This window comes from Myotis daubentonii, chromosome 14, assembly GCF_963259705.1.
Source record: "Myotis daubentonii chromosome 14, mMyoDau2.1, whole genome shotgun sequence".
Lineage (NCBI taxonomy): Eukaryota > Metazoa > Chordata > Mammalia > Chiroptera > Vespertilionidae > Myotis > Myotis daubentonii.
In genome coordinates this window covers 27,701,926-27,726,395 of record NC_081853.1, presented here as the reverse complement: position 1 = coordinate 27,726,395, position 24,470 = coordinate 27,701,926, and the positions used below count along the sequence as shown (strand labels likewise).

The 24,470-nt window shown below is 52.3% G+C and overlaps 1 protein-coding gene across 1 annotated transcript in view; it reads left to right on the top strand.

Moving 5' to 3' along the window:
* The first annotated feature begins 582 nt into the window (after positions 1–582).
* SPSB4 (splA/ryanodine receptor domain and SOCS box containing 4) overlaps positions 583–24,470 on the top strand; it is a 65,650-nt gene continuing 41,762 nt past the window's right edge. Inside the window, exons 1-2 of the mRNA XM_059663775.1 lie at positions 583–1,197; positions 14,879–15,726. Coding sequence (XP_059519758.1) covers positions 15,033–15,726 — 694 coding nt within the window. The 5' untranslated portion in view covers positions 583–1,197; positions 14,879–15,032. The remainder of the gene's footprint in view (positions 1,198–14,878; positions 15,727–24,470) is intronic.

The following is a 24,470-nucleotide window of genomic DNA, read 5'->3' as shown; positions in this document are numbered from 1 at the left end:
ATGTACCTTGGTTGCGGGCACATCCCCAGTAGGGGGTGTGCAGGAGGCAGCTGATGGGTGGTTCTCTCTCATCGATGTTTCTAACTCTATCCCTCTCCCTTCCTCTCTGTAAAAATCAATAAAATATTAAAAAAAAAAAAGTGTGGTCATGGGTCTAAGTGAGAGGATATTAAACCATCCTCTTTTCCCGGCTGCTATTTCCCACGTGCGTTGGGTAAAGACACCAAAGCTTTCGGAATGACTCTGGGTGTCTCCTCCCACTCAGGGGTACCCACCCGGGCGCGCTTGAATGAATGGGGGAGGACCCGTGCGCATGAATGAGTGCGTGAGTGAGGGAGTGAGCGGACGAGCGGGCGGGTGAATGGCGACCACGCCGCCGATCTGCACTGGGGCGCGGGCGAGGGTTCCACTTCCCTCTCCCGCCAGCTGGTGGCCTCGGGAAGGTGGCGGCGCCGGCAGCGGCCCGAGCTGGGACGGGCCGGGGCGCGGGATGGTGGGGGAAGGGGCGTTCCCGGCGGCCGCGCCTTCCGCGGCTATTGGATTAGTGGCCTTCAGGGATGAGCTCAGCCGGATCGGCTTTCAGCTGCAGCCTCCGGGCCGGCCGGGAAGGCGGGGAGCGGGCGGCGGTGGAGGAGAGGGAGGCGGCGGCGGCTGCAGCATCCAGGGCTGGCCGCGGCGGCCGGCGCGCCCCGCGCACAAAGGCGCCCAGCCCCTGGGGAGGGCGATGAGCGCACCGCAGTCCGCGTCCGGGGCCCAGCTCCAGCCACCGCTGCCTGCGCTCAGGGCGCAGGGGAAGACGCAGGGCGTGCCAGGGGCCGGCGGCCGAGGCGCGGCCCGTAAGCCCTGAGCTCGGGACTCGCCGCCCTCCGGGTCGGGCGCAGAGCTTTGGAGCGGCTACTGCGAGGGCCTCGGCGCGCCCCCGGGATCTGCGCAGGAGGGCGCTTGCCCACTCCTACCCGACCTCTCGCACCTTCCCGTGGCGTCCGAGCGCCAACTTCCCCAAGAACGCTCCAACTCCAGGCCACCCTGCTGGGCAGAGGGGGCGCTGCTGCTGGGCACCAGCCGTGAGGACGCACCCCTGGCCCCAGGGAGCGAGCCGGCATCTTCAGGCTAGCTCGGGCGCCCCTGAGTGGGTGTCGGCGGCAGCCGCCTCCCCGGGGAGTCCAGGACCTGCAGGCGTTCGCCCTCTCTTTTATGGTGAGTATTCTCCAGCTTCTGTTGAGGGGCGCCCTGAGGCGCGCGGGAGCCGGGAGCCGGGAGCCGGGAGCCGGGAGCCGGGAGCCGGGAGCCGGGAGCCGGGAACCGGGAACCGGGAGCCGGGATCTGGCCGCGCGGACCGCGTGCGAGCCAGCACTCACCACAGCCGGCGCTCCTGGCTTGAGTCCCGCCCGGGTCCCCGGGAATTCCTCTCTGCCGGCTGTAGTAGTCGGAGCTGGGTGGTTTGCGCGCAGCCTTGGGGCGTTTGGGGCCAGCCCCTGGAACTGCAGGTTCGAAGCCTGCTACTTCTCTGAGTAATGGAGACAGCAAAAAAAAAAAAAAAAAATTGCTCTCACTCTACCCGCCCCCTCCCCGCCCCAGTCACCCTGCCTGGGTTTGGGTCCATGATCTGTCATTCATTGGCTGGGTGACCTTGGGCAAGTCTCCAAACCTCGATTTTCTCCCCGTAGGATGGGGATGATGATGGTACCCGTTTTTAGGGGTGCTGGTGGGATCTATGCGTGTAACGTATGCAGACCTGTGCCTGGCACTTAGGAAGCACTCAGTCAGATGTTAACTGGCATTATCAGCGGTGTGAGCCCAAGCGTGCCACCCAACTTTCCGGAGCTGCAGCCTCTCCCGCACGCAGTTGGCTCTGGTGAAGTGGTAGCTGTCGTTATTTTTTTTTCTTTTTGACCCTGGGGTCGTGTGGCTGGTCGCCCGGCCTGAGCGCTGTTCGGCGCCAGTCCCCGGCCTTGCTTGGAGACAAACTTGGCGGTGCTCAGGAAGGGAGAGGGTCTCCGGCTCCGGAGTCGCGGGCAGGTGGCTGGGGGCTGGAGGCTGGGAAGAAGGGAGGAAGCTTGAGCCTGGAGGGCGGCAAATGTGTCGGTCTGGTTGGCGCAGGACCCACCGAGGGCCCTAGCGGGGAGAAGCGGGGGCGGGGAGGAGGGAGGGGGGAGTGGCTGCCCCCACGTCCCCGCAGTCGGAGCGTGCAGCCCGGGCTGTTCCGGACTGGAAGGGAGAGGAGGGCGCTTCCCTACCGCTGTCACCAGGAGGTGGAGGGCTCCCAGCTCTGGAGTCAGGCTCGAGTTCAAATTCTACCTCCACCACCCGCCTGTGGTGTGACCTTGGGCAAGTACTGTGATCTCTCCCAGCTCGGTTCCCTCATCTGGAGGAGGTTGGAGGTGGGGGGTGAGAGTAGTTCTCTCCTCTCTAGGAATCTTCATCCCCATCCTCCCAACATCCCCTCCCCCGCTCCCTCCACCACCCTGCGCTCTGATGAGCCTAAATCAGGAAGACTTAAAATGTAACGCGGAGCCTTGGGGTAAATGCTATTAGAATTCAGGATCTGCCTGACCTCTTCCCTGCACCTGGGCAAGAGGGGATCAGGACACTAGATTTTCCCATTTTGGGAGCTGCTACCTTCCAACCAAATCCTGCAGCTTCTGTCACTCAGGCTGATGGGGAATCCCTCCTCATCCTCCAAACCCTTCATTTATTTTAAGCGCTACTGATTATGGAGTTCTTAGAAAGACAAAGTATCGGTGGTGTAATATAAACATGCTGTACACAAGGGCATAGCCCTCTGATTGATTCCATTTATTTTATATTTTTTTTATTGATTAGAGAGAGATTTGTTGTTTCACTCATTTATGCATTCGTTGGTTGATTCTTGTATGTGCTCTGACCGAGGGTCGAACCCACAACCTTAGCATGTCAGGATGAGCTTTAACCCATTGAGCTCCCCGGCCAGGGTCCTGATTTCATTATTTTTTTTCTTCCTGAAAAGTAGTAATACATGAAATTTAAGCTACATTTGGCAAACAACAAACAAAATTCAACTTGCCAACTGTTCCACTTAAACATCTTTCCAGTTTGTATTTCTATTTTATTTCATGACTGATGCAGGAGGAAGGAGGGCTGCTGTGGAGGCTGCCGGCCTGCTTGGATGTGGGGTGGGGATTAATGAGTGTCAGCCAGGCAAGAGGAGGTGGGAAGGCTCCCAGGACACCAAGGCATGTGGTGCCTGGGGAGTCTGGCGTGAGTGGCCTGCAGTGGGCCATGCAGGGAGACTGGGTGTGGGAGAAAGAAGCAAGAACAGTACTTTTATGCACTAAGCTAAGGGGTGCAGCTTCTCCCTGGAGAAGCCACCTGGAGAGTTGAAAGAAAAGGTAGGTGGGCTGCAGGAAAGGTGGGTTGGGGAGCACAGATTGGAGCCCCGTAGCCCCGTAAGAAGACCATTGCAGTAATCCAGGCCAGGGAAGTGGAAGACATTGAGTGAGGGAGACTGAGAGAGGGGGGGACCCATGGCAGGCACAGGGATGTGCAGAGAGGAACCTGGTATGCCAGAGAGGGAAGGGGCTGAGGTCAGCCCTGGGGTGTGGATTCTGAGGTGCCAGTGGGTGTTTCCATGTCTGACATCTGGAGAGGGTGGAGGCTTATGGTGAAAAGAAGCCAGCTGGCTTTACAAGGTCTTTTGAAGGAGCCCTAGTCTGGGGTGCCCTGAGGCTTCTAGATCGCTGGGTGCTGAGGAGAGAAGGCAGGGCTGGAGACCTGATTTGGGAGAATCTGCAAGGGCTGGGAATGCCAATCAAGCCAAGAGACATGGAGAGAGAGAGAGAGAGAGAGAGAGAGAGAGAGAGAGAGAGAGAGAGAGAGAGAGAGGCAGAGACTGAAGATATGACCTAAGGGGTACCCCATTTATGGGGCAAGCAAGGTGGGCCCTGGAGCCAGGTGGTGGCAGGAAGCTGCTGTGAGCCCTACACCATCATGTGCTGTTATGTCCTAGGGAAGAGGCCCAGAGCTGCTCCACAGTCGCCCACCTGGCTGTTCGTCCTGTGGAATGTCATTTGGGGTGAGCCTGGAGCTCTGCCTTCTCCAGGAAAAAGTGCAGTTCAATCCAGTGAGTTGGGCCACAGAGTCATCTGACCTGTCACCCACACACTGTGCAATATGCAAGTCGCACAGGTTCCTGGGTCGAGTGGCTCCCTCCCACCTGGTGCTGCCTCTCTCTCTCTGGGTCCCCCTGGCTCCCTGCTTCCTCACCATCCCCTCTTCCTCTCTAGTCTCCCCCCTGGTATCTCAACAATGATTGGTATCTCAAAAATGATCTCAGAGACCCGTCAGGCTTACCAGAGAGACCTTCAGAATTCCCAGCAAATCCCTATTATGATAGCCTACATCAAGTCTGAGGCATGAATAGGTTCGCTTTTCTTTCAGGCATCTGAGTTTTCAGACAACCAGTTATACCAACGGGGCAGAGTGCAGCCTGGGAGAGAAATGGGGGACTAGACACGAAGATTCGTGTGTTTTCTTCATAGGAGTCTTCCCAAGAGGGTCGCATTATGCAGCACCCTCCCCCACCCCCACTCCTCCAGCTTTGCTCCAGCCTGAGCCATGCTGGGCCTCCCAGAGACCAGCTGTCCTGCAGACCCACCCACATGTGCCTGGGGTAGCCCTCTGGGCACAGGGGCAGCTGCAGCGAGGACCAGGCCTGCCAGGAAGGTGTGTCTCTTTCAAATGACCTTGCAGAGCATGCTGGCCTGCAAACCTCCTTCATCCCATCCCCTGCTCTTGTTGTTGGCTGACAGCCCGAGCTTCCGCCTTGGGGGCTCCTGGCTCAGTCACGCGTGGGAGGATTCCCATGGAAACCCCACAAGAAGGAGAGGCCGGGGAAGCCTCATTGATTCAGCTCCAGGAAGACAGGCGTGAGACAGTCGCACCTGGACCTGGACAGATGGCTCTCTTTGTGAGCTCCTGGGAAGAAAGGGCTTGCCCAGCCAGTTGCAGGGTGAGCTCTGTGCCTGCGTCTAGAGGGGGAACGCTAATGGACGCCTGTGAATAAAACCTGGGGGTTCTTTAGCTCATTCATCATTGGCAGGCTCATTCTGAATGAGCATCTTTTCATACAACAGCTCTTCTGCTTAATATTTGTACTAAGAAAATCTTTAAAAACCCCAGTCTAAGTAGGCATCATTGTCTCTTTACAAAGGTACGGAGGTGAAAATGAGGAATGAAGACGGGGCTCCCGGAGCTCTGTGCCCCCAGTTCATGTCTCAGTGGAGTGCTTTCTAAGGCAGCAGGTGGCTTTTATTCATTTGTTCAGACCTGTGCACTGTGTAGACACTCTCCCTGGGCCAGAGCCACACCGAGTCCTGGGGACTCCAGTGAGAAGACCCAGCCCCACTGTGTGTTCCCCCGGCGGGTGGGAGGGAGACAGCTAAGAAGACACCACGGCCCCTTGTGATTCGTCTGTGATGGAGACGGGTACAGGGTTCTGAGAACAGGAGGAGGCCTTGATACCCCAGGCAAATGAATTACCCAGATGTGTGCAGTGTGGGGGTGAGCAGGGAGAGAGAAGGAACAATGGCAGCAGCATGTCAGGGCATGTGGGTGGGCAGATGGTGAAGGGGTTCACGGAGGAAGATGGGCTGGGGGAGCACAGGGGAGCATTTGGGGAGGGTTAGGGTCAGGAGTCTGCACTTGATCCGGAAAGTGGTGGAGAGACGGGAGGATCTCAAGCAGGGAGTGTGATTAGACCGGCTTTGCGTTGTACAAGTGCTGGAGCATGTGTTTGAAAGCAGTATGCAGTCTATTAGAGGAATTCAAGTGTTATTAACCTGCACTGCTTTTTACAGTCCTTGTCATTCATTATTCAGACCTATAACTGGGTCCGGCCCCTTCGGAGTCAGCTCTCCCTCAAGGGCAGTGATAGGGTCTCAGCCTTTCCTGTGGCCTCAGGCCCACGGAGGCAGCATTGCTCTGCTTAAAAGAAGGAATGAAACCCACAGCCACCCACCACCCCAGCAAGTCTGAAGCCAAAGGCCGCACCGAGGGGAGGGCATTACACCCCATCATTACCAGTTCCTGCAGCAGTCATGTCGCCTGGCAAACCCCCTGCCTGGGCGAGCCCAGCCAGACAGGCCTCCCAGAAGGGGGTCCTGAGTCCTCGGCCTCTAAGACTGAGGGTCACATTGTGCAAGCAGCTGAGGCTTCTGAGGCATTGCGACATCAATGCTTCGTGTCTCCTCAGTTCCCTGTTGAACTGCAACACCCGCCAGGGGCCTGGGAAGGGCATGGGCAATCTGAGTTTTTGTGTTCTTGCTCTGCCATCGTTGAAGTCCTGGGGTGGATCCTTCCGGATAATGTCACTAAGCATCCCCCTCCAAGCGTGGCCGTGGACAGTGAGTTTGGTGTGGGGGAACGTGAAGGAGGCGCCTTAGGCATTGCTCAGTGTGCCCTGGGCTCACTGGGCTCAGAGATGATGTGATTTCTATCAGGAAGTTAACTCTCTTGCATCTGCCGTGTCTGATCCTGGCCCCGGGCCACGAGCTGTGGTGGAGACCAAGAGAAATGTGACAAGCGCCCACTCCCTCTGGCTGGAGAGAGAGGCCAGGGATTGAGCCTGACTTGGCCACTACTGTGTCCCTAGCTCTTAGCACAGTGATGGCGAACCTTTGGAGCTCGGCATGTCAGCATTTTGAAAAACCCTAACTTAACTCTGGTGCCGTGTCACATATAGAAATTTTTTGATGTTTGCAACCATAGTAAAACAAAGACTTATATTTTTGATATTTATTTTATATATTTAAATGCCATTTAACAATGAAAAATCGACCAAAAAAATGAGATCGCGTGTCACCTCTGACACGCGTGTCATAGGTTCGCCATCACTGTCTTAGCTGCACAGAGCCTGGCACATGGCAGGCATTCACTGAGTGTCTGTTGAACAAACGAAGGAGGACTGGAAGCAGGAAGGGTGCACAGTGGTGCCTAACAAAGGGGCGGACGGGCGACAGCCGTGAGTCAGCTGCCCAGAGGCTGTGGCAGTGGCAGAACTGGGCCCGGTGTCCCCAACTTGTGACTCTAAAGAGAGCAGACAACGAGACCTCCCTGAAGCCCAGCGTCGCTTCTCCACACCCACACGTGTGCTCGGCCCTGTCTTCAAAGTACTGAGCCTGTGTCTGTGTGAGGGGAGCCAGGAAGCCCAGGTGAAGGCTCCCTGTCCTCAGAGGAGTGCCCCTCCAGGGAGAAAAATGCAGATGAGCAGGACCAGGGAGTGCTGGCTGGCCCAGTGCACAGGGTGTGGGGCAGGAACCTGGAGGCCTAGTGGAATGGGCAGGCTTCTTGGAGGAGGTGGGGCTCTCAGGCAGGACTGGGGAGAGGAGGAAGGATGGACTCAGGGCCCCACACACCTAGACAAAGACATGAAGACTTACCTGTGACTTACCCAGGTTAGGAGTTGGGACTCGGTCGCTTCCTGTCTTCTAGCTCCAGCCTTGGCCCTGTCTCCAGCTGGTCATTCTGTTTCTTTTTTTATTTATTTTTTAAAAATTAATTTCAGAGAGGAAGGGAGAGGGAGAGATAGAAATATCGACGATGTGAGAGAATCATTGATTGATTGCCTCCTGCGCACCCCACACTGGGGATCGAGCCTGCAACCCGGGTATGTGCCCTGAGCGGGAATCGAACTGTGACCTCCTGGTTCATAGGTCAACGCTCAAGCGCTGCGCCACGCCGGCCGGGCTGGTCATTCTGTTTCTTGATTCTGATCCTGACTGTTGCCCTTGACAGGTTCTGTGGCAGTTGAATCCTGGCGCACACCCACGGTTGTTTCTTCAGGTGCGTTCAGGCGGAGAGAGGGCAATTTGGAGGACGTACACAGTTGAAAGCAGCACGTAACATTCCCTGGGTGCCTCTTGGGTGCCCTGTGCCATTCCAGACTTCACAGATGTCAACCCTGATCCTTGCAAAGGCAGGCGAGGTTAGCACATGGTGAGCCACACTTTTCGGATGCATCCCAGAGAGGTTAACTCCTTGCCCAGGCCCAGTGGACAGACAGGAATTCAGCCCCTGCCTGCCCTTCCTTATATTGTGATGTCACTAGTTTTCCTTAGTGGGCATGAACACTCCGTCCTGGTCCCTGTCTGGGGGGAGGGGGGCAGCAAAGGGGCTGTCTGTTATCTGTCCACCTGGCCATGTCCTCCGTGTGGGCAGCCTTCAGGATCCCCGCCTGCCACTGATGGTGGCAGAGGCGTTGAGGCCCTGAGGCCGCAGCCAGGAGAGAGGGCACCTTGCCCTCGATGACCCCGCATGGGTCTCCTCTGAAGCTGCTGCCTGGCTGCTGCTTTCACACACCTTCAAGTCGTCTCTTCCACAGCAACAGAGCTGGCATGGTCAGGGACATTTCCCTTAGGAGTGTCCTGTGTGGGCACCATGGAGAGGCTCTGTTCCAACAGCGCCGAGGAGGATGGTAGAGCGCAGGCTCGTCCTACTGTGGCCCTGGGGTCCATCCCCGCCCTGCCACTCACTGGGAGCTTCTCCGTGGGAGTCGGTTTCCTCTTTTGAATAAAGGGGTACATGCCTCATAGTTCCTGTGAAGCAGCTGTCACACCGCCTGGCACAGAGTGAGTACGTATAGTTAAGGTTAGCGATGGAGAAAGCTCGGAGGAGTAGAGGCAGTGGGGACTTCGGGTTCGGGCTACCTAGGGTGGGAGCAGCCCTGCTGGCTTTTACCTGTGTGACTTTGGTCAGGCTGCTTCCTCTGGGAGCCTAGTTCCCTGGTCTGTTAGAATTCCGGCAGAGGTGCCTTTAAGTGAATTACAAAAATGGCAGATTCCAAGCCCCCTGACCTCCCAGTCAGATGCCCTTGGGCAGTCTGTGCAAACTTCCAGAGAGTGTGAGTGTGCTGGGTGAGTGTGCTGGTTCAACTGATTGAGTCTCCACTACACGCCCTGTGCCTCTCACATGTGTTTTTTTTTTTAAATCCATGTGTGTGTTTTTTTTAAATCCTCACCCAAGGATATTTTTCCATTGATTTTTAGAGAGAGTGGAAGAGAGAGGGAAAGACAGAGAGAAATATCTATGTGAAAGAAATTGATGTTGGTTGCCTCCTGCATGAGCCCTGACCAGAGCCAGAGCCAGGGAGGAGCCTGCAACCCAGGTACATGTCCTTGACCAGAATCAAACCCGGGACCCTTCAGTCCACAGGCCGACGTTTATCCACTGAGCCAAACTGGCTAGGGCTCACATGTTATCTTATTTCTCATAACCTGGATGAGTCTCAAGGGCTGGATGAAACCCTTTGGGTTAAATACCCCTCTCCCTCTCCCTTTCTTCTCTCCTCCCTCTTACTCCTTCGCCCCTCCCTCTCCCTCCACAGTAATGAATGGTAGCAAACTGGACACAGCACCTTGTTTGTTTGACTTCATCTATCCATATCAGTACCTTCTTTTCTCCAGCTGCATAGTTTTCTCTTATATGGATTTGCCATAATTTATAGTCTTATCATTTATAGTCTTCAATGCAATAAAAGCAGAACTTCTTGCATATTTATATATGTGACACATGTAGTAATTTATATATATAGTTGTATTACATATTATATATTATACAATACATACATGATATATATTACATATACACATATATACATATATATGAAGTTTTGCACATTTGAGAGCATATCTGAATAAATACTGGAAGTGGACTTGCTAGGTCAAGGGTGTGTGCATTTGTAATTCTGAGAGATGGTGCTAATTTGCCGTTCACTGAGGTTACATCATTTAACCTTCAATTTAGCAATGTAGGAACCTGCCTGCTTCTCCAGGGAAGTGTTGTCCAACTTTCTGATCTTCACTAATACACCAAAAGGGCATTTCATTGTAGTTCTAATAGTTCGTTTCTCTTTTATTACGCATTTGGTAGATAGGTCATCTTTTCAAAGAAGCTGTTTGTTTTTTGTGTGTGAACTGTTTGTAGTATCCTGTCACATTTTGTATTTGGGTTGATCTCTCAGACTCATTTGTAGGAGTTTGTCATATTTATGATTTGTGTTGCACATATCTCCCCATTTTAAAACTACAAACAAGTCTAACTTCTTTTATGGGTGATTTTTGCTATGCCATTTGGTTATTTCACATTTTCATTTCATATTTTACGTATTTGTGTCTTCCGCTCCTCTCTTTTAAATGATTAAGTGGTTTACAAGGTTTATTATTTAGTCATAAAGTCATGCATTTAAAGTATATTTAGTAATATCTGAACATGTTAATTATTAAGTTTTAGGAGAGATAACCTGAATAAAGTCCCATGATGCCAATTTTAAAAAAGAAAACTTACTAATATTTTATGGACAAAAAAGGAATAAAATGAAATACATCCAACTACTAACAATGTTTATATCTGGTTAATGAGATAGAGTTGATTTCAAGTTTTTGTACATTTTTTTGGTATTATCTAAAATTTAGAAATTAATTTAATGTTTTTAGTAAATAGACTTTATTTATACTAGTTTTAGATTGATAGAAAAACTAAGTAGATGGTACAGAGAGTTCCATATACTCACACCCAGTGTCCCCTATTATTAACATCTTACATTAGTGTGCTACATTTATCACAGCTAATGAACCAATATTGATTATTGTTATTAACTAAAGGCCATACTACATTCAGATTTCCTTAGTTTTTACCTAATGTCCTTTTTTGTTCCAGGATCTTATCCAGGACATCACATCATACTTGGTTGTTATGTCTCCTTAGGCTCCTCTTGGCTTTGGCTGTCTTTATGGCCTTGACAGTTTGGAGGAGGACTAGTGGGGGTATTTTGATGGAAGTTGTCCTCTGTTTTTCTCATGATTAGGCTTGGGTTTGTAGGAGGACAACCATAGAGGTAATGTGTTATTTCATTACATCCTATCAAAGGTACATATTAGCAACATGATAGATTAACATAATAGAAATAATATAATAATAATATGATAACATAATATAGACTAAATGAGTAGATTAAGTGGTTTATATGTTTTATTGGTTTGGTTTTTGTGGTACTGTATTTTTCCCCCCCAAAGAACCAGTGCTCAGATTGTTTGATTAGTTCTATTTTTTTCCATCTTATTATGCTTCATACATGTATTTTTATGCTTTTTTATTTGCTAGTATAAGACAGACAGACATAATGGCCTTTGAGCAACGATTTGATTGAGATCCCACAGATTCTAATACATGGAATATTTCTTTTTTTTTTTCATGGAATATTTCTTATTATTCTTAGTCTCTAGGTATTCTGGAACTTCTGTATAGACCTCTCTTTTTAAAATCTGGGTTGATTAAAAGAGTTTGTTTGTTTGTTTACAGCCATTTTACTGTTGATACCGTAGTCACATTTAAATTGGCAAAACTGCTCCATGAGAGACAGGACAGAGCCCTGTCATGCACAGAAAAATAAGGGAAGGTTTTCGTGCAGCTTGAGAAGGGCCGCAGTGACCCAGGGCTGCTGCAGCAGTCTGCCAACAGCGCCGAGGGGTGCGCGTGGTAGGAAAGAAGGTGCTCCGGCAGTAGGTGGCCTACTTCTGTTGGCCCGAGACCACTGCTGCCTCCGAAGGGGAATTTCCTAACACGCCTGGTGAGCCGATCGCTTGTAAATAATACAGATACAAACAGAGTAAGGCGACTAAAGGAGAGTTTTTAAAAATGTTCATGTGGTAGAGTTTTGTAATCCATAATTTTGTGATTAATTTCTAGTTTTGCTTCTATGTTATCAGATTCTGTATTATTTCAGCTTTTTGGGCGAGGTTTTATATGTGGCCTAAAATATGGGAAATTTTTTTGAAATATATATCAATTAAAACCATCTTATTAATGAGGCAATTTTGTTTTTTTCTGACTTTACCTGATGTGGTCCTTTGATCTGTCATGAGCTAAAAGAGGTGAATTAAAACCACCTGCCTCTACTGTGTATCTGTCTGTTCTTCCTTGTGGTTCCTGTTGCTTTTGCTCTGAATTTTGGTGCTGTTATTTGGTGTGTTAGATCTCCAATTGTGGGTCATATTCGTTATTATTGTAATGTGTTCTTCTTGGTCTCATTTGAAACCATTTATCCTGAATTCAACTTCACTTGACTATATTAAGGCATAGTGCCTGTTTAATTTGAGGCAGCACTTACCTGGTATATACTTACCTGGTATATATTTGCTCTTCCTTTATTTTCAAAATTGTCAAATCACTTTGCTTTGGGGATGTCTCTTGTAGGAAGCGTACTGTTGAGGGTTTTGTCTTGTTCCCCAGTCTTAGGATCCTTTCTTTTTAGTAGTTTTATGCCTTTTTGCTTCCATTGCTTTTTAAAACAAACCCTTTTCGTGGTATGGTTTGTTTTATTTTGTATTGTGTCCCTTCTAAGAACTGGAAGGTTTGTATTTTTAGTTCCTCTGGAGGTAGCCTTTAGGACTACATAAAATGCATTAGTTTTTGTAAAAGACTGTACTAGTTGTCTCCCTTTTGAAAAGGTGATCATAAAATTCGTTTACAAATGTGGTCACGATTTTTATGTGCTTTGTGACAGCTTTTTTTTTCTGGTGAGTTTTTTTTGGTTTGCCATATTTTTTTCTGTTCTTTTCCTTCTTGATTTCTCCTCTAGCATCTTTGACTATATTGTGTGCTGGTCGCTCTTTGAAAGGGCTGAACCTTCTCAGATCAGCATTTTGCAGGGCATGCATGTAGAGGAGGTTCGTGGGAGCATTCGAGGACAGCAGGGTCGCTCTCAGGTTCATGGTGACTGTTCACTGGACGGTGGCAGTGATTTCTTTTAGCGTCTACCCAGACAGCAGAGACCTGCAGCTGTAGCCTTCCCCCAGTGCAGACCCCTCTCCCGCTCTGCCTCACCAACACACTGCTCCCTGTGAAGATGGCTGGCCCGTGGTTTTCTGTGTTAGCCCTGTCCTCCTCTTTTCTCCTCAATCCCCCTGCCTCACACCGAGCTTCCTATGAGACCCCACCCCATCCTCAGGTGGTTGCCTTATGTTCACGTCCATGTTCCTGGGTGACCTGGGTGTCACAGGCAGCTCCCATTGCCAGGCCACAAGCCCTGTTCCCATTTTTCCTGGGTAGGAATCCTTGTTTGTTTTGTTTTGTTTTGTTTTGGGAGTACAAGCAAGAGAGATCAGACAGCTTTATCCAAGCGTTGCAGCCACAGGTGGCTTGTGTAGGTGCTTTCTCACACCCGCTTTGATCCTCACTGCTTCTGGCAGCCCTTCACTGCTTTTGGCAGCCTCTCCTTAGAAGCTGTGGCTCGGGTTACAAGTGTGCTCTAGTTTTGCCGAAGATAGAATTTGCATTTCTGAGTCGCTTTCTCTCTTACCGTGGGTGATTCGGGATATCAAAAGGCGTACCTTTATCCTGCTAACTTAGAACTGTCTGGGGTTGTGAATTTTCCTCGCTATGTGTTCTGGTATCCCTCCAGATTCAACCTTAGCCAGAGCTCTCTGGATGGCGTGGGCACGAACTGAAGCTGGGGTCTAACCATAGAAAGGGAAGGAGACGGGAGTTGAGAATAAAGTAGGAGGGTTAAAGAAGAAATGCGCAGCATCTCTGCCTGTCTGCGTGGCAGCAGGCTTCCCTCCCTCTCCACCTGCACTCTGGCTGGGAGTCGTGCCACTGTGTGGGTGGGAGGCCACGGCCCGCCGGAGCAAAGAATGGAAAACACCTGTCTCCCAGTCTGTCTCCGTGGAAGATTTTCTGAGCCCAGCCACTCTCAGGCCAGGGTGGGGAGGGCATATGCCTCTGCCCTGGACAGGCTGCAGGGCTCAGCTCCCCATCTCAACTCACACCAGGGCCCCTCCAAGCGCCCTGGGTCTGGCTGGTCTCCTAGTGATGGTGGCCAAGTGCTCCTCCCTGAACACTAGGATCCTGCCTCCCAGGAGGTTTCCCGGAGTGAATGCTGTGGCCAGTGTTTACACGCCCAAAGAAAGAGCTTGCCCCTCTAAAGGGAAACCATTCACGTGGGATGCCCAGCGGATAGACCCAGCGAGGAAAGCCTGCCCACAGGCCAGCCCTTTACATGATTGTCTCTCAGATTCCCATGCCACCTGCGGGGAAGCGTTTTATCTCCATTTTACAGTTGAGGAAACTGGAGTCTCAGAGAGATGGAGAGAGGGATTTGGATGCAGTTCCGTTTGGTTCCAGAGCCTGGACACCAGCTCCCTTATCCCCCTGCTTCCTGCTCATCTTGCCATGGAGACCCCACCCCATCCTCAGACGGTTGCCTTGTATCCATCTCCATGTCCCTGGGTGATGGTGCTGGATCCTCGCTCCATATCTCACTTCTCAACACTGACTGGACTTTAGATGCTGTGTAAGCTCCCCAGGGCCGCCAGGGAAAGGAGATGAGGGGCCATGGCCTCTGTGTCTCCGGCCCCCATGTCTTAGGCAGCTGTGCCCCAGCCTTGGCACGGGGCGTGCACTCTGGAATCAAATGCCACCTGGGCTCCTCTCCAGCCTCTGTGATCTTGGACAAGTCACTTCTCTGGGTTTAGTCCATATTTCTCAAAGGAAATGATCTAGGATTGCTCCGCGTACAGGCCATGGACGCTGAAGCCAGGTGGCCTCCGTTTGAGTCTTGGCTCAGCCCCCTATTAGCTGTAGGGCTTTGGTTAATTACGTACCCTGTCTCTTGGTTTTCTCATCTATAATTTGGGAGTCGTGTATATGTCATGGGGAGGCTTAAGGATTAAATAAGCTAATAATACATGTAAATCATTTAGAACAGCGTCTGGCATATGGCAAGTATTAGGCAAGTGCCAGATACATTAATTCATTATTATTAAGGCATGGTAAGGGCTCAGCCTAGGCATGGGCATAAATGGCGTCGCTGCTGCTGCTATAACCCGTGCCCTTTGCTTCCTTCCAGGAGCTTGGGCCCCTGCCCCAGCCCGGCAGAGGCTGTGGAGGTAGCCCGTCCGGCAGCCTGGTCCCCAGGCCCCCGGCCCATCCCTGGCAGCGGGGAGTGGCAGCTCCCACGAGGTAGCAGAGGCCTGAGCCGGGGCCCCTCCCGGGAGTGAACCATGGGCCAGAAGCTCTCGGGGAGCCTCAAGTCGGTGGAGGTTCGCGAGCCGGCGCTGCGGCCGGCCAAGCGGGAGCTGCGCGGGGCAGAGCCCGAGCGGCCGACGCGGCTGGACCAGCTGCTGGACATGCCGGCGGCGGGGCTGGCGGTGCAGCTGCGGCACGCGTGGAACCCCGAGGACCGCTCGCTCAACGTCTTCGTCAAGGACGACGACCGGCTCACCTTCCACCGGCACCCGGTGGCCCAGAGCACCGACGGCATCCGCGGCAAGGTGGGCCACGCCCGCGGCCTGCACGCCTGGCAGATCCACTGGCCCGTGCGCCAGCGGGGCACCCACGCGGTGGTGGGCGTCGCCACGGCCCGGGCGCCCCTGCACTCGGTGGGCTACACGGCGCTGGTGGGCAGCGACGCCGAGTCGTGGGGCTGGGACCTGGGCCGCAGTCGCCTCTACCACGATGGCAAGAACCGGCCCGGCGTGGCCTACCCGGCCTTCCTGGAGCCGGAGGAGGCCTTCGCGCTGCCGGACTCGCTGCTCGTGGTGCTGGACATGGACGAGGGCACGCTCAGCTTCGTCGTGGACGGCCAGTACCTGGGCGTGGCCTTCCGTGGCCTCAAGGGCAAGAAGCTGTACCCGGTGGTGAGCGCCGTGTGGGGCCACTGTGAAGTCACCATGCGCTACATCAACGGCCTTGACCGTAAGTGCATCCGGAGTCTGCCTGGCTCCCGGGGGGTCGGCGAGGGAGGCTGGGCGCAGGTGAGGCCCTGACCCCCTCCATCGCACTTGGGGTGCCCCTGCCGTGTGTAGAGTGTGATGAGAAGGTGGACGCTGGGGACACGCTCTTGGGTTTGGTTCTCAACTCCCCTTTGCTGGCTTAGTGACCTTGCGCTGTGCCTCGGTTTCCCCAATGTTAGTGATTATGGCTGGGGCTGCGTGGAAGATCGAATGAGATAATACTGTATGTGAAGTAATTAGAAGAGTGACTGGCACCTAGTAAGGGCTTTGAGTGTGGATGCTGACTTTGAATCCTTCCGCCCGTATAAAGGTTATGCAAAACGAGGTCCCCTGTGTGCCCAGCCTCCTGCTCATGGCAGAAGGAGAGTGGCCAGTAGAAGGCACAGTCCCTGTACGTAAGTGCCGTGCTCGGAAGTTACTGATAAATAATAAGTAATGATCACAACTATCATTTATTGACCACCCACTGCCCCACTTCCGGCTCTTCTTAGTGACTTGTCTGTTACAGGGGGCAGCTGCCTCTCCTCTCTGGCTGATCATCGCCTCGATAGGAATGAGAGCTGCACGTTGGGGAATCTTCTGGTTTTTTTCAAGGGGACCCAGAAATCTAGATTTTGTGTGAGCTATCCCAATTTTAAAGTTGGTCGCTGCTGAAATCAGCATGTGGGCCAACGAAACACCCTTGCAGGCTGCAGACAAGCCCGTAGGCTGCTGGGTTTGACCCCTAACAGTTCTAAGGTCTCCCTGCACTGAACATACACAGTCCTCCTGCGAGGCAGCAATGACAGAAGTGGTTACTGGTTTTAGGATGGAGTCACTCCTGGAGGCAGGGTGGCCTCTGGACAGAGGGCACATGGATGTCTATCCATAACAATGGCAGGACCTTGTGGGCTCACACACTCCTTGTCCAAACAGAGGTCCTGCCACGCCCCTAAAAGCTCACACCCCTGATGAAGCCCCCAGAGGTGGGTGCTGAAAGCCAGCATTTCGGTTTATTCGTTCTAAATGAGAGCCATCATTGTCCCCATTTTAGAGATGAGAAAACTGAAGAGTGGGGCCACAGAGAGCTAGGATCAGGTCTCCCCGGGTGTGTCAGCCTCTGAAGCCCACTTTTTTTTCATGCTTCCCCCATAAGTTGAGGGACTGAGGGTAATACTCAAGAAAAGTCAAGAATAAGGTTTTACTCAAGTAAGATTTATACTTACGTGCAGGGTGGTTGGCTTTTCAAGGGTGGCAGGCCAACAGACATGGCTGGTATGCTCAGCTCTCTGGTATAATTGGTGACCTTCTTGCTCATATTTTATTTTCTACCTTCTGGACTAAGATCGCCATTGAATGGCAAAGTGTTGTTCTGGTTGCTCTGATGAACTGGTTAAATCTAGGAGCAGATGAGTCTGTTCTAGGAAGGCTAGTTGAGTCATCCCAGTGCCTGTGGAGAATGTCTGGACATGGTGACCAGGCAAACCTCAGTGCTGAGAAACCCAACACCAACAACACTCGTTTAAAATCAGAATCGGAACATTTACTTGCCAGAATTGATCCCTGGACTAGACAGGTGGGCTTGGTGTATGGCTCTTGAGTCTGATCTGCCTTATTTCCAACTGCATCCTTAACGCTCAGTGCTTTTGTGTCTTTGGCAAGTCAGTCACACTAATGCCTTGTGACTCATTTTACTCATCTGTAAATTGGGACAGTATCAGATCCTTTTCATAGCTACTGTGAGATCTGGTGTGGGAGCACCAATAATATGGTAGCTGGGATTAAAGGCTGACATTGATACCCTGTGGGAGCTACCTGAGCCAACAGTTGGGCCCCGAGGTGGGCTTCCTCCTGGGCATTGATTCACACTTGGGTATCATCTGGTGCTTGGTTTTCAGGTTCAAAGCTAAGGTGCTAGCGAGGTTGCAGCCAGTGGCTCTCCCACGCATGATAGGATTGGAGCAATCTAGCCATGGCGTCGTCCTGGGTGTGCTGCTGAGGGTGGGGAAAGAACAGTTGTGTTTGGGGCATTTTGAACTCCTGGATCCTTCAGGTGGCTAAAGGAACTTGAGACTGAAATTTGGAGTGTTCCGTCCTCCGCACTGGCAGTGACTTTTTTTTCAGGGTGGCTGAAGCTGGAATGCTCACCCAGGACTCCAGGGGAGTCCAGGATGTCATGGGATGTGATCCTATGGCATCTCCCATTCGGTGACAGGATTGCCTTGTCTGCTGTGCCACTGGCCTGCTCCCCCGATAGGAGTCATGTTCTCTGTCTCAGACAGGGTAGGCCTGCAGAAATGGGGAGCTCAGCTTCTCTGGGCTTCTAAAGGCCCATGGCCAGTGGGACAAGACCTGAGTATAGGATGGGCCATAGCACAGCTGCAGTGGAGTCTGGCAGGAACTACTAGGGAAGGGACTCTGTGATGCCTATAGCTGGTGACCTGGGCTGACGTCCACCAGTGGGTCCCTGGACACTGGGAAGGGTTTGGCCCTAGCAAGTCTCTGGGCAGGGAAGGTGACCCAAGGTGGGATTCTGTGCATGAGAATTCCGAGCCCACAGTGGTCGTGGGATGATGGTGGGTCCTCAAACTCAGACCCTCCTGGGATGTGGCCGCAGTTAGAGACAGGCTCCAGAGCAGAAAGGTGGGACTGCTCTCTGGGGTTGTTTCCCCACAAGATCATGGGGCAGAACTCTGCCCAGGGCCCTCACAGACCCCAGCACCCACCAGGAGGCCATGGACAATGATTACCTCCTCTCTCTGAACCCATTGTTCTCCTTTGTCTAACGGGTACGACAAAGCTCGCCCAGCACAGAGCAGGCGCACAGCGATTGATGCTCACTGCTTTGATTAACTAAGTGAGCTGGGCCGGGTCCTGGGGTTCACTTATGGATTAAAACAGAAATGGCCTTAATAGAGGCTTCTTCTCTAATGTGATTAAAGTAAGCTATACCATTTTCTCAAATTTTGAATATTTATGACTGTAAAAGCAAGACTTAGAAAGTGCTAACTGCATTTGACTCTGAAGCATGTGTTTGTTGAGGGAAGAGCTCCGGAAGTGCTCTGCTCTTTCCGTTGCAAATGCAGTTCTTCAGCTATGCCCTGGAGCAAACCGCTCAGCATCTGGGGTTTGCTCTAAAGAGCTGCAGGCCTCCTGGGGCCTCTGCTACCTGAGTGAGCTGAGACACGATGCGCAGCCAGGCAAATGGGCAAGCTGTCTCCAGGTGATGGGGCCCAGGGCCCAAATAATAACAACAGCAATAACTGATACTTATACAATAACAGCAAAAACTAATATAGTGCTTAGTCTGTGCTGGACTGTATTCTAAGCACTTTACAAATTCTAACTCCATTCTTGTAACGACTCTATGAGCTAATACCTGTGTTATCATCTTTATTTTATGGTGAAGAATTGAGGCAAGAGAGCTTGAGTAAGCTGCTCAAGGTCACACAGCTAGTAACTGGGGGAAGCAGGATGCACATTGGCAGACTGGTCCAATGGGTCCCTTGTGGAACTGTCTGCAGACCAGGCAGAAAGAGAACGGACAGAAGAAGGTGCTTCCCCCATCCCGGTGCAGCAAAGGGCGGGACCCTTCCTCTAGCTGTGAGTTTCGGGGGGGGTCCTGAGATGCTGCCCCTGTGTTTCCCCCTCCCCCCAGCACTCAAAGCTCCTGGCTCAGCACAGAGCTCCTCTGGGTGTTCCAAACAGCTAGTAGCATGAAGGCGGCCCAGCAGTGGCCATGAATCAGGCATGCTTTGATTGCTAACGGGATAATGTCGCTGAAAATGTCCCAACTGCTGTGAGGTTTGGCCCCTGGGATGGGCCAGGCCTCTGGAATCAGCTCTGGGCTGGTTTCAGGAATTGCTCCTGGGCTCATGCTCCTGGCTCCTCCTCCATGCTGGCTGCCAGGAGGGCTGACGGACCGGCTTTGTCTCCTGTCTTGGAGTTCTTGGGTGGTGAGTGGTATGTGAGTGACACAGGAAGTGGAGAGGAGCCACAGGCGGAGACATGGAGTCCTGAACAGCTTTGATTTGGGGGTCATAATAATTATACCTTTTAGAAGATGCCACCCGTGCTCTGTACCTTGGGCCAAGTGTTGCACTCATTTTATTCTGTGTGTGTGTGTGTGTGTGTGTATGTGTGCGTGTGTGTCACACAATAAACCTAGAGGCAAGGTGACTGTTATCATCCCCATTTTATAAAAGGAAACTGATTCTTGGAAGGTGAAGAATTTGACCAAAGCCACACGGCTAGCAAGTGGCAGAGCTGTACTTAAACCCAGGTCATAACCGCTCCTGTGTCCGGCCCCGTGGCCTGGGCCAGCCCCCTTCCATTCTGCCCACTGGGCAGGGCCTGATCCCACAGAGCAGGTGCTGGTGTCCTGGGCTGACTTTCTGAGGGTGGAGAGTGGGAACCGTAGGATCTCAGGCCTAACTGGCAGAGAGACTTGTCTGCCTGCATCGAGCCGGGGAAATTGTATTTCCAGACGTAGTTCCTAGATGGTTTAATTGATCTGCCAACAACTATTTATTGGCGCAATGGCTCAGCAGAGGAGGCTGGCGGCCAGCCAAGGTTCCCGGTATTGACGAAGGCCAGAGAGAGCTTTCTACCAGGATGACCACAAGGACACCATGCCCTCGCCAGAGCTTCCCTCCCAGTCTGTGCTGAACTCCTGACCTTCCTGCTCAACTCCCCTGTGTCTCCTGGGTGGCGCGATCCTCGCAGCCTTGCTGACATCTGGACTCAGCTCCTCTTCCCTCCTAACCAGGTCCAGGCCTGGTCTCCCCCTCACTCCCTGCCCTATGATTCTGCCCTGGATCCAGCTCGCCCCCCAGCCCTCAACCAGGGTTCTGTCCCCTGCACCCTCAATCCAGCACTGAGTTCTCCCCCTGTTCGCCCCTTTCCCTCACTCTCCATGTGAGTCTGCCTTCTTTCCCCGGATGGAGATGAAGTTGCTTGGGGCACGGAGGGTGGCTCAGGAGGCATATGTGGGGAAGTGGACAGAGAGAGATTTAAAAATAGGATGCATTTACTTCTCAAAAGTAAACTAACTGCGTGCACGGCAGCAAATTTAAACACTACCAAAGAGTAGCCAGTGAAATACCCCCACAACCCCCTTAGCTCCCCAGCTCCTCTCCCTGCTGGCACCCACTGTTAGCAGTTTCTCGTGTGTCCTTCCAGAATTTTATGACACAGACATTGTACACACATGTGATCATACTGCAAACATTGCTCTGCCTCTCATTTCCCCTCTTCATATATCTTGGTGATTGTTTAATATGATTAACATAGAGCTGCTTCGTTCTTTGTTAACAGCTGCATGGGTGTCCATGTTATGGCTGTATCATAATTTAATTATTCCAACCCTTATTTTTGGAGACTAGACAGTTTCCAGGCTTTGAGAATAAACTCTTGACCTCGATTTGAATTCCATGTCTACCCCCTTCTGCCAAATCAAGACCCTGGAGCCTTAGTTTTACCATCTGTGCAATGGGAATAATGACATGTACCTTGCAGAATTGCTGTGGGTCTTAAAATGGATGCAGAAACGAAGCTTCTCCCGCATGACCAATCGGAGCGTGCCCAGTGCCGAGCTCATCGTGGGCACCCGATGAATGCTTGTGAATGATTCAATTTCTGGTTTAAAATACAGTGGAATAGCATTGATTTGTTATTAAAGAGGTTTTAAACACATGGTTGGACTAAGCTCCTTCGAGCTGTATAACCCAGTCAGTCCTCACGTAAGGTGTATGTCCGCAGAGTGGGACCCCTGTGCCCCTGACTTGCCCAGAGGAGGCCCACACGCAGTATGTTTTGCTGCTGTTATTGCTATGGCTGCTACAGCTGAAAGTGGTAGTTCTTTGAAGTGGAGACTGTATCCTTCTTGGCCACCCTCCACAGCACCCCTTAGAACAGAGTACATGGTAGGTGCTCAATAAATGCACATTCATGTACTGGCCTCCCGTCACCTGCACAGCTTTTTTTCCTGCCTGGCAGCAGGGCCGAGCCAAGTTGGCTGGAGTAGAGAGGGCCTGGCTACCAGCTGCTGCCGCCTTGGAAACCTGCCTCCCGAGTGACCCATTCCCACCTTGAATTGTGTGCCATGCCGGGCACACCTGTCTCCATATCCAGGCCAAGCGGACGCCGCACGATGGGCCCTGCAATTCAATTGAGGATCTTGATATTCCAGTACAAAATGACTAGGCTGGTGCCTGAAATATAGTAGGTGTTGAAAAAGGTGGGTTTAAAGAATGCCCATTATGACTGATATAGCTCCCGTAGATTGGTAAAATTACTTAGTGTTATTAAATACGGAAACAATTATTGTTATTAAATCTGGGTCCGCGTCGTGAAATCTGAGGGATTTCACACCAGGGAGTATGTTGGTTTGGGAGGTTTTTGACTCTTTAATGGATATGATGGCAATGCCATCGGAGGTTCAAAGGCCACCGTGAATGTGTTACCAATGAGCCGACAGTGTTTCGCCTTCACTCTGAGCCGTTTCAAAGGCATCCAGCTTAATGTCGGGTTCAAGTGTTTTGTAGCTCCCAGTGGTGATTTGCCTGGTGAGTGTGTCCGCCAGGGTGTTCCAAACAGGCAGTGTCCCCCCAGCTGTGCCCATGTGTATCTGGGGGAGGTGAGTGCTGAGCTGGTGGGCCTGAGGGCAGACACTGCCTCCGAACAGATGTGTCTAGGCCTGGCTGCGGGCTGTCGGCTACCGGATCTTTGGAAGAAAGAGAAGGGGAAAGAGGCTGCCTCTCTCCCGGTTTCAGGGGCTGGCAGGAGTGGGAGGGCCGCAGGCATCGGGGCTGGAACAGATGAGGTTCCTGCAGCCAATGCAAGACCCTCACTTTACAGGTAGGAGCTGAATGGACCATGGAGCTGGGAGAACTTGTCCAAAGTTACCTGCTGATTAAAAAAAAAAAAAGATCCCAGGCCTCCAATCCCCCTTGAAAACACACCTGGTCAGAAATGAGAGAGTGAGAATTCCATGCAGTTTATAGGCCTGTCTTGAAGAACCTGGCACAAATGCTGGAGGACATTGGAGTGCAGAAGGATAGGAGGGGGGCAGGGGCCTGAAGGGTTTCCTAGGGGGTGGCCTTGGGGCGTGGGCAGGATTTAGATAGGTGCTCCCCCAGCCCCACACACCCACACAGAGACCCTCTTTGGCTTCTCAGTGCCTCCCACATGCTCGAGACCATAGAACAATGAGGTTCGGCACCTCAGAGACCATAAGTAAGGGATCTCTTCTCTTACTACCTGGATGACCTGGGCCTAAGTTTCCTACCTTCTCCTACCTGCAAAGTGAGTATGATGGTGGGACTCACCCCTAGACTTGTCACCAGTGCTTCTCAAACCTTAACGAGCCTTGGAGTCAGCGTGGGGCAGGGGGGTGGGGAGGTACAGCGGGGGAGGGTGTCTTGTTTCTTGTGAAGTGCAGACTCTGACTTAGGAAAGCAGGGTCCCAGATTCTGCATTTCATCAGTTCCTAGGTGATGCCCATGATGCTGCCCGATGAAGGTGGGCCGAGAACAAGGCCACCACACTCGGGGGTGTCTCCTACTCCCACGTTCCACCCGCCAAACCCCCCTCTGATCCTGCAGCCACATTAACCTGCTTATTCCTCCGCGCCTTGGTCTGTGCTGACCTCTTTATTGGAAATGGCCTCTTCCCCGTTCCAGCGAGGCCCAGTGTTGCCTAGTCTGGCTCTGCCACTCACCCTCCTGGCTGGCTGCTGTGAGGGCGATTCCCGTGCCTTCTGCATCCACTCCCTTTCCGACCCAGCCCACTCCCCTCTTGTTCTCATCCTCCCTACGGCCACGTGACTCAGGCTCTGTGTCCTGGAACCCAGGTTCTCACAGTTGCCAGCAAGGTCAACACAAGTCAATCCACACCATTATCCATGAATTTCCCACGGGGGCCACTTTGTTTGGGAAGGGATTATCGCAAATAGAAATGGCTCTTTGTTAAATATCATTGATTGAGCGCTTACAAAAGGCCAGACACCGCTCAGGGCTGTGGGCATCGTCTGATTTAAACCTCCACCAGCCAGTGCAAATGCTAGCAAGCTCCCCCTGCACATGAGCTCACTTAACCCCCGCAGAGGAGGAGAAGGAACTGTCCTCCCACTTCACAGGCAAGGAGACTGAGGCCGAGGGAGATGAAGGGGCTGCTCACATGTGGCACATGCTTGGGAGGCAGCCATCTGCAGACTCACACCCAGGCCTCAAAACCCAGTGCCCACGTCTCTAACCTCCACGCCATGCTCGTCACAGCGAGTGTTTACCGAAGCTAGCATTGGCAGGTCCGTTTAAACACCCTTCAGTATAGTACAGCCAGGCTGCGTGCGTCCTCACCCTGCCGACTGGAACGGGTGCTGACGCTGAGTGGGTGCTGCTTGGGAAAGCCGTGGCTGGAGCCTGCAGCTCTGCAGGAGGCTGTTTAAACGACCGGGAGAGCCCATGGCCTGCTGGGCAGGCGGCGGCATTTGTTTGCCGAGGCTGAGAAGCCAGCGGATCCTCCCAGTCTTGTCCCTTGGTTGAGGCGAGGGGGCGGTTAGCGTGAGTTACGGCCTAGCCCAGACACTAATAAGGCTGCTTGTCTGCGGCCTTCCATAATTCAAGTTAAGGCTGTGCTGTTTAATAGCCCTTCTGCATCAGATCTTCCAGGACTCGGTGCCTCCTTAATGATTTATTTGCTTGGGATGAAATTAAGCCGAGACAGCGT